Here is a 10,031-nt window from a genome sequence, read left to right as displayed (position 1 = left end):
TTTGCCTTGGTCTTTGTCAGGCCCACAACCTGAAGGTGTCAGGCCCACAACCTGAAGTTGTCAGGCCCACCACAACCTGAAGGTGTCAGGCCCACAACCTGAAGGTGTCAGGCCCACATCCTGAAGTTGTCAGGCCCACCACAACCTGAAGGTGTCAGGCCCACAACCTGAAGGTGTCAGGCCCACAACCTGAAGTTGTCAGGCCCACCACAACCTGAAGGTGTCAGGCCCACAACCTGAAGTTGTCAGGCCCACCACAACCTGAAGTTGTCAGGCCCACCACAACCTGAAGGTGTCAGGCCCACCACAACCTGAAGGTGTCAGGCCCACAACCTGAAGTTGGCAGGCCCACCACAACCTGAAGTTGTCAGGCCCACCACAACCTGAAGGTGTCAGGCCCACCACAACCTGAAGGTGTCAGGCCCACAACCTGAAGTTGTCAGGCCCACCACAACCTGAAGGTGTCAGGCCCACAACCTGATGCTGTCAGGCCCACCACAACCTGAAGGTGTCAGGCCCACCACAGTCTGAAGGTGCCAGGCCCACCACAACCTGATGCTGTCAGGCCCACCACAACCTGAAGGTGTCAGGCCCACCACAACCTGAAGGTGTCAGGCCCACCACAACCTGAAGGTGCCAGGCCCACCACAACCTGATGCTGTCAGGCCCACCACAACCTGAAGGTGTCAGGCCCACCACAACCTGAAGGTGTCAGGCCCACCACAGTCTGAAGGTGCCAGGCCCACCACAACCTGATGCTGTCAGGCCCACCACAACCTGAAGGTGTCAGGCCCACCACAGTCTGAAGGTGCCAGGCCCACCACAACCTGAAGGTGTCAGGCCCACAACCTGAAGTTGTCAGGCCCACCACAACCTGAAGGTGTCAGGCCCACCACAACCTGAAGTTGTCAGGCCCACCACAGTCTGAAGGTGCCAGGCCCACCACAACCTGATGCTGTCAGGCTCACAACCTGAAGGTGTCAGGCCCACATTCTGAAGCCTGTGTATGTGGCCAAGACTGACAAATATTAGTGCTAGCAGCTTGCACCCATGTCCAAGGCTGTCCCAGCGTGCTGTGAGGGGCTGGTATTTTAGAAGATTTTTAGAAGATCGGCAAAGGCCTGCTCCATGTAGCAGTGATATGAGCAGCCCAGTTCCCACAACAACAACGACAACAACATCGACAACATCTGGTGTATTTGGCCTCACAGGAAAACACATCATCATAAACATCACACCAGCTTCCTGTTACACCAGAATGTTTATGGATGTGTGGTGTTGGTGAGACCACCTCTCTCACCACGCTGGCTATCAGGTCGACAAGGCATTCAGGGATAACTGTAGTGGTAGTGTGGTGTTGGTGAGACCACCTCTCTCACCACTCTGGCTATCAGGTCGACAAGGCATTCAGGGATAACTGTAGTGGTAGTGTGGTGTTGGTGAGACCACCTCTCTCACCACGCTGGCTATCAGGTCGACAAGGCATTCAGGGATAACTGTAGTGGTAGTGTGCTGTTGGTGAGACCACCTCTCTCACCACGCTGGCTATCAGGTCGACAAGGCATTCAGGGATAACTGTAGTGGATGTGTGCTGTTGGTGAAACCACCTCTCTCACCACGCTGGCTATCAGGTCGACAAGGCATTCAGGGATAACTGTAGTGGATGTGTGCTGTTGGTGAAACCACCTCTCTCACCACGCTGGCTATCAGGTCGACAAGGCATTCAGGGATAACTGTAGTGGATGTGTGCTGTTGGTGAAACCACCTCTCTCACCACGCTGGCTATCAGGTCGACAAGGCGGTCACGCTATGTTTAGGTCCTTTTATCAACAGCAGCCATTCACAACATGGGCAACAGACTCCATTACATTTGACTCGTGTAGAATACAAAACGTGGACGACACTCTGTCCATGTCCGTGTCCACCTGACTTCTCCAGTCTGTATCCATCTGACCTCTCCAGTCTGTATCTATCTGACCTCCTCTCCAGTCTGTATCTATCTGACCTCCTCTCCAGTCTGTATCCATCTGACCTCTCCAGTCTGTATCCATCTGACCTCCTCTCCAGTCTGTATCTATCTGACCTCCTCTCCAGTCTGTATCCATCTGGCCTCTCCAGTCTGTATCTATCTGACCTCCTCTCCAGTCTGTATCTATCTGACCTCCTCTCCAGTCTGTATCCATCTGACCTCTCCAGTCTGTATCCATCTGACCTCCTCTCCAGTCTGTATCTATCTGACCTCCTCTCCAGTCTGTATCCATCTGGCCTCTCCAGTCTGTATCTATCTGACCTCCTCTCCAGTCTGTATCTATCTGACCTCTCTAGTCTGTATCCGTCTGACCTCCTCTCCAGTCTGTATCCATCTGACCTCCTCTCTAGTCTGTATCCGTCTGACCTCCTCTCCAGTCTGTATCCATCTGACCTCCTCTCCAGTCTGTATCTATCTGACCTCCTCTCCAGTCTGTATCCATCTGATCTCCTCTCCAGTCTGTATCTATCTGACCTCCTCTCCAGTCTGTATCCATCTGACCTCTCTAGTCTGTATCCATCTGACCTCTCTAGTCTGTATCTATCTGACCTCCTCTCCAGTCTGTATCTATCTGACCTCCTCTCCAGTCTGTATCTATCTGACCTCCTGTCCAGTCTGTATCTATCTGACCTCTCCAGTCTGTATCTATCTGATCTCCTCTCCAGTCTGTATCCATCTGACCTCTCTAGTCTGTATCCATCTGACCTCTCTAGTCTGTATCCATCTGACCTCTCTAGTCTGTATCCATCTGACCTCTCTAGTCTGTATCCATCTGATCTCCTCTCCAGTCTGTATCCATCTGATCTCCAATTTTCCATTGTCCTTCCTCCTGAAGAACACACACACACACACACACACACACACACACACACACACACACACAAATGCTTTCAGTCAGTGAAAACCTTAATGTGACAGGATGTTTTATTTAATTCATATCAAAAGTAACTCTATAAAACCAACTGCATCTGGACATATCAAACAGAGCTGTCTCCATCTTAGAACCGTGGGAGGTTCAGGATAAACTATGCTTCTTTTTAGCATCAAAAGATTGTTCATAAAAAAAAATAGAACCAGAAATCATGAAAGCTTCTCTGTGCTTAGCCAGAGATTTCAACATTTGACTATTTGTGGATTATAGCTGTCTTTCTGTCTGCTTTGATCGTGAGAACAGTGAAGTACAACAACAGAATGCTAGACATATATTTTAATTAGAATGTCTTCTACTCGGTGACTTGTTTTTCACTTTTGGACTCCTGCAGAGTTAAAATAAGACTATTTTCTGAAAATACATTCTCTTTTGTCAAACATTTGAGTGAGTTTGTTTTGGGGACTTTTATTTGTGAGTGTCTGGAACAGCTAAGACAGGGACCATCACCTTATGTGTACACACACACACACACACACACACACACACACACACACACACACACACACACACACACACACACACGCACAGGGACCATCACCCATCTGTTATCTGATGGGATGCTAACAGGGTCTGCCGGCAAGCCAGACTGTGTGTGTGTGCGTGCTTGTGTGCTTGTGTGTGTGTGTGTGTGTGTGTGTGTGTGTGTGTGTGTGTGTGTGTGTGTGTGCGCTTGCATGAGTGTTACTGTTGGCTTTGGGACTCATCGAATATCAGGCTGGGGGGTGCTTACAATTCGGGTTAGGTCTCTCTCTCTCTCTCTCTCTCTCTCTCTCTCTCTCTCTCTCTCTCTCTCTCTCTCTCTCTCTCTCTCTCTCTCTGTGTGTGAGAGTGTGTGGGTGTTTTTCTGTCTTGGCCCTGATGCTGTCCCAGTGAAGCGTTCTGGCTACTCACCTTATCAAGGGCTACTCACCTTATCAAGGGCTACTAACTACATGTCAGTTTACTTCCTGACCTTGTGATTGTGCTAACATTAATTTGTTTCTTTCTCTCCTTTCTACCAACGCCCTCCGTCCAATGATCTTCTCCAGACTCTGATGGAGGTGAGTACTTAAAGGATGGAGGGAGAGGATGGAGGGAGAGGATGGAGGGAGAGGATGGAGAGAGAGGAGAGGATGGAGGGAGAGGATGGAGGGAGAGGATGGAGGGAGAGGATGGAGGGAGAGGATGGAGAGAGAGGAGAGGATGGAGGGAGAGGATGGAGAGAGAGGATGGAGGGAGAGGATGGAGAGAGAGGATGGAGAGAGAGGATGGAGGGAGAGGATGGAGGGAGAGGATGGAGAGAGAGGATGGAGAGAGAGAATGGAGGGAGAGGATGGAGGGAGAGGATGGAGGGAGAGGATGGAGAGAGAGGAGAGGATGGAGGGAGAGGATGGAGAGAGAGGATGGAGGGAGAGGATGGAGAGAGAGGATGGAGAGAGAGGATGGAGGGAGAGGATGGAGGGAGAGGATGGAGAGAGAGGATGGAGAGAGAGGATGGAGAGAGAGAATGGAGGGAGAGGATATGGGGGGATAAGATATGGGGGGAGAGGATATGGCAGGGTGTACTCTCACTGGCTAGCTTTACTAGTAGTAGGAGTATGCTCCATTACACTGTCATGTCCAGTCCCATCATCCTCTAAAACAGGGGTTCCTAAACTTTTTCACTCGGGGGGGGGGGGGGGGGGGCTCCTTTCCAGCGTCGGGGGAACATCTCACGCTCCTGCATGCATCACGTCTAGTTCTATGGGTTCTAGCACTGTTCATGACAACAAACTGTTCACACCCTTCTCGTTGTTGGAGAAAACATTTTGTAGGTTTAAAGATTATTTCCTGCAATTCTACACATTTTGTCATGAGGTCGCAGAGAACATTATGCTAATTTTATTGCAATTCTATCCATTTTTCCCCATGTCTAATGTGTATTCATGTGATATTTACAACAATATCTATGGGCTAAAGAAACTAAATAAAAATAAATGTTAGTTGACGTGGGCTTGTTGATCTGGACATTTCTGCCAAGTTAAACAGCTCTCTAAAGGTATGCAGTGTCTGACTTGACAAGAGGAAAACTGACCCTGGTTCTACTGTAGGGACAGACCCTGGTTCTACTGTTCTACTGTAAGGATAGACCCTGGTTCTACTGTTCTACTGTAGGGATAGACCCTGGTTCTACTGTAGGGACAGACCCTGGTTCTACTGTTCTACTGTAGGGATAGACCCTGGTTCTACTGTTCTACTGTAGGGACAGACCCTTGTTCTACTGTAGGGACAGACCCTGGTTCTACTGTTCTACTGTAGGGATAGACCCTGGTTCTACTGTTCTACTGTAGGGATAGACCCTGGTTCTACTGTTCTACTGTAGGGATAGACCCTGGTTCTACTGTTCTACTGTAGGGATAGACCCTGGTTCTACTGTAGGGACAGACCCTGGTTCTACTGTTCTACTGTAGGGATAGACCCTGGTTCTACTGTTCTACTGTAGGGATAGACCCTGGTTCTACTGTTCTACTGTAGGGACAGACCCTGGTTCTACTGTTCTACTGTAGGGATAGACCTTGGTTCTACTGTTCTACTGTAGGGACAGACCCTGGTTCTACTGTAGGGACAGACCCTGGTTCTACTGTTCTACTGTAGGGATAGACCCTGGTTCTACTGTTCTACTGTAGGGATAGACCCTGGTTCTACTGTTCTACTGTAGGGACAGACCCTGGTTCTACTGTTCTACTGTAGGGATAGACCCTGGTTCTACTGTTCTACTGTAGGGACAGACCCTGGTTCTACTGTAGGGACAGACCCTGGTTCTACTGTTCTACTGTAGGGATAGACCCTGGTTCTACTGTTCTACTGTAGGGACAGACCCTGGTTCTACTGTAGGGATAGACCCTGGTTCTACTGTAGGGATAGACCCTGGTTCTACTGTTCTACTGTAGGGATAGACCCTGGTTCTACTGTTCTACTGTAGGGATAGACCCTGGTTCTACTGTTCTACTGTAGGGACAGACCCTGGTTCTACTGTTCTACTGTAGGGATAGACCCTGGTTCTACTGTTCTACTGTAGGGACAGACCCTGGTTCTACTGTAGGGACAGACCCTGGTTCTACTGTTCTACTGTAGGGATAGACCCTGGTTCTACTGTTCTACTGTAGGGACAGACCCTGGTTCTACTGTTCTACTGTAGGGATAGACCCTGGTTCTACTGTTCTACTGTAGGGACAGACCCTGGTTCTACTGTAGGGACAGACCCTGGTTCTACTGTTCTACTGTAGGGATAGACCCTGGTTCTACTGTTCTACTGTAGGGACAGACCCTGGTTCTACTGTAGGGATAGACCCTGGTTCTACTGTAGGGATAGACCCTGGTTCTACTGTTCTACTGTAGGGACAGACCCTGGTTCTACTGTTCTACTGTAGGGATAGACCCTGGTTCTACTGTAGGGACAGACCCTGGTTCTACTGTAGGGATAGACCCTGGGTCTACTGTAGGGACAGACCCTGGTTCTACTGTTCTACTGTAGGGATAGACCCTGGTTCTACTGTAGGGATAAACCCCGGTTCTACTGTTCTACTGTAGGGACAGACCCTGGTTCTACTGTTCTACTGTAGGGATAGACCCTGGTTCTACTGTTCTACTGTAGGGATAGACCCTGGTTCTACTGTTCTACTGTAGGGACAGACCCTGGTTCTACTGTAGGGATAGACCCTGGTTCTACTGTTCTACTGTAAGGATAGACCCTGGTTCTACTGTTCTACTGTAGGGACAGACCCTGGTTCTACTGTTCTACTGTAGGGATAGACCCTGGTTCTACTGTAGGGATAGACCCTGGTTCTACTGTTCTACTGTAGGGATAGACCCTGGTTCTACTGTTCTACTGTAGGGACAGACCCTGGTTCTACTGTTCTACTGTAGGGATAGACCCTGGTTCTACTGTAGGGACAGACCCTGGTTCTACTGTAGGGATAGACCCTCGTTCTACTGTAGGGACAGACCCTGATCCTACTGTAGGGACAGACCCTGGTTCTACTGTAGGGATAGACCCTGGTTCTACTGTTCTACTGTAGGGACAGACCCTGGTTCTACTGTAGGGATAGACCCTGGTTCTACTGTAGGGATAGACCCTGGTTCTACTGTAGGGACAGACCCTGGTTCTACTGTTCTACTGTAGGGATAGACCCTGGTTCTACTGTTCTACTGTAGGGACAGACCCTGGTTCTACTGTAGGGATAGACCCTGGTTCTACTGTAGGGATAGACCCTGGTTCTACTGTTCTACTGTAGGGATAGACCCTGGTTCTACTGTTCTACTGTAGGGATAGACCCTGGTTCTACTGTTCTACTGTAGGGACAGACCCTGGTTCTACTGTTCTACTGTAGGGATAGACCCTGGTTCTACTGTTCTACTGTTGGGACGGACCCTGGTTCTACTGTTCTACTGTAGGGATAGACCCTGGTTCTACTGTTCTACTGTAGGGACAGACCCTGGTTCTGCTGTTCTACTGTAGGGATAGACCCTGGTTCTACTGTTCTACTGTAGGGACAGACCCTGGTTCTACTGTAGGGACAGACCCTGGTTCTACTGTTCTACTGTAGGGATAGACCCTGGTTCTACTGTTCTACTGTAGGGACAGACCCTGGTTCTACTGTAGGGATAGACCCTGGTTCTACTGTAGGGATAGACCCTGGTTCTACTGTTCTACTGTAGGGACAGACCCTGGTTCTAATGTTCTACTGTAGGGATAGACCCTGGTTCTACTGTAGGGACAGACCCTGGTTCTACTGTAGGGATAGACCCTGGGTCTACTGTAGGGACAGACCCTGGTTCTACTGTTCTACTGTAGGGATAGACCCTGGTTCTACTGTAGGGATAAACCCTGGTTCTACTGTTCTACTGTAGGGACAGACCCTGGTTCTACTGTTCTACTGTAGGGATAGACCCTGGTTCTACTGTTCTACTGTAGGGATAGACCCTGGTTCTACTGTTCTACTGTAGGGACAGACCCTGGTTCTACTGTAGGGATAGACCCTGGTTCTACTGTTCTACTGTAAGGATAGACCCTGGTTCTACTGTTCTACTGTAGGGACAGACCCTGGTTCTACTGTTCTACTGTAGGGATAGACCCTGGTTCTACTGTAGGGATAGACCCTGGTTCTACTGTTCTACTGTAGGGATAGACCCTGGTTCTACTGTTCTACTGTAGGGACAGACCCTGGTTCTACTGTTCTACTGTAGGGATAGACCCTGGTTCTACTGTAGGGACAGACCCTGGTTCTACTGTAGGGATAGACCCTGGTTCTACTGTAGGGACAGACCCTGATCCTACTGTAGGGACAGACCCTGGTTCTACTGTAGGGATAGACCCTGGTTCTACTGTTCTACTGTAGGGACAGACCCTGGTTCTACTGTAGGGATAGACCCTGGTTCTACTGTAGGGATAGACCCTGGTTCTACTGTAGGGACAGACCCTGGTTCTACTGTAGGGACAGACCCTGGTTCTACTGTAGGGATAGACCCTGGTTCTACTGTTCTACTGTAGGGACAGACCCTGGTTCTACTGTAGGGACAGACCCTGGTTCTACTGTAGGGATAGACCCTGGTTCTACTGTAGGGATAGACCCTGGTTCTACTGTAGGGATAGACCCTGGTTCTACTGTAGGGACAGACCCTAGTTCTACTGTAGGGACAGACCCTGGTTCTACTGTAGGGATATACCCTGGTTCTACTGTAGGGATAGACCCTGGTTCTACTGTAGGGACAGACCCTGGTTCTACTGTAGGGACAGACCCTGGTTCTACTGTAGGGATAGTCCCTGGTTCTACTGTAGGGACAAACCTTGGTTCTACTGTAGGGATAGACCCTGGTTCTACTGTAGGGACAGACCCTGATTCTACTGTAGGGATAGACCCTGGTTCTACTATAGGGATAGACTCTGGTTCTACTGTAGGGACAGACCCTGGTTCTACTGTAGGGACAGACCCTGGTTCTACTGTAGGGATAGACCCTGGTTCTACTGTAGGGACAGACCCTTGTTCTACTGTAGGGACAGACCCTGGTTCTACTGTAGGGATAGACCCTGGTTCTACTGTAGGGATAGACCCTGGTTCTACTGTAGGGATAGACCCTGGTTCTACTGTAGGGACAGACCCTGATTCTACTGTAGGGATAGACCCTGGTTCTACTGTAGGGATAGACCCTGGTTCTACTGTAGGGATGGAACCTGGTTCTACTGTAGGGACAGACCATGGTTCTACTGTTCTACTGTAAGGATAGACCCTGGTTCTACTGCAGGGACGGACCCTGGTTCTACTGTAGGGATGGAACCTGGTTCTACTGTATGGATAGACCCTGGTTCTACTGTAGGGACAGACCCTGGTTCTACTGTAGGGACAGACCCTGGTTCTACTGTAGGGATAGACCCTGGTTCTACTGTAGGGACAGACCCTGGTTCTACTGTAGGGACGGACCCTGGTTCTACTGTAGGGATAGACCCTGGTTCTACTGTAGGGATGGAACCTGGTTCTACTGTAGGGACAGACCATGGTTCTACTGTTCTACTGTAGGGATAGACCCTGGTTCTACTGCAGGGACGGACCCTGGTTCTACTGTAGGGATGGAACCTGGTTCTACTGTATGGATAGACCCTGGTTCTACTGTAGGGACAGACCCTGGTTCTACTGTAGGGACAGACCCTGGTTCTACTGTAGGGATAGACCCTGGTTCTACTGTAGGGACAGACCCTGGTTCTACTGTAGGGACGGACCCTGGTTCTACTGTAGGGACGGACCCTGGTTCTACTGTAGGGACAGACCCTGGTTCTACTGTAGGGACGGACCCTTAACTGTAAGGGTTATATGTGCTATCAGAAAAATAAAATAAGGGTGTTTACTTAAAGGAGATTCAGGGAGGTCAGAGACCAGGGGACACCAGGGCTGCTGTACCCGAATGCAGAGATCCTCTACTGGGCATGATGCCAACCTAAACTACCCTCCCTCTCCTTTCCCCACAGGCAAGAGGGCTGAAGTCGACAGATGGCATGATGTCACACTGCTTAGGGATTAACAGATGGAAAGGGATAGAGAGCGAGAGGGAGAGTGAGAG

The 10,031-nt window shown here is 49.8% G+C and overlaps 1 protein-coding gene across 3 annotated transcripts in view; it reads left to right on the top strand.

The window, feature by feature from the left end:
• The window catches only part of LOC110511195 (arf-GAP with coiled-coil, ANK repeat and PH domain-containing protein 3), a 158,866-nt gene that overhangs the window by 89,425 nt on the left and 59,410 nt on the right, over positions 1–10,031 (top strand). For all 3 annotated transcript variants that reach the window (XM_036984260.1, XM_036984261.1, XM_036984262.1), the window contains exon 10: positions 3,989–4,000. In XM_036984260.1, coding sequence (XP_036840155.1) covers positions 3,989–4,000 — 12 coding nt within the window. The remainder of the gene's footprint in view (positions 1–3,988; positions 4,001–10,031) is intronic.

The sequence above is a fragment of the Oncorhynchus mykiss genome, chromosome 7 (genome assembly GCF_013265735.2).
Source record: "Oncorhynchus mykiss isolate Arlee chromosome 7, USDA_OmykA_1.1, whole genome shotgun sequence".
In the NCBI taxonomy this organism is placed as follows: Eukaryota; Metazoa; Chordata; class Actinopteri; order Salmoniformes; family Salmonidae; genus Oncorhynchus; species Oncorhynchus mykiss.
Note: the sequence above shows the minus strand (reverse complement) of the source record. Positions and strands in the feature narration are given on the sequence as shown.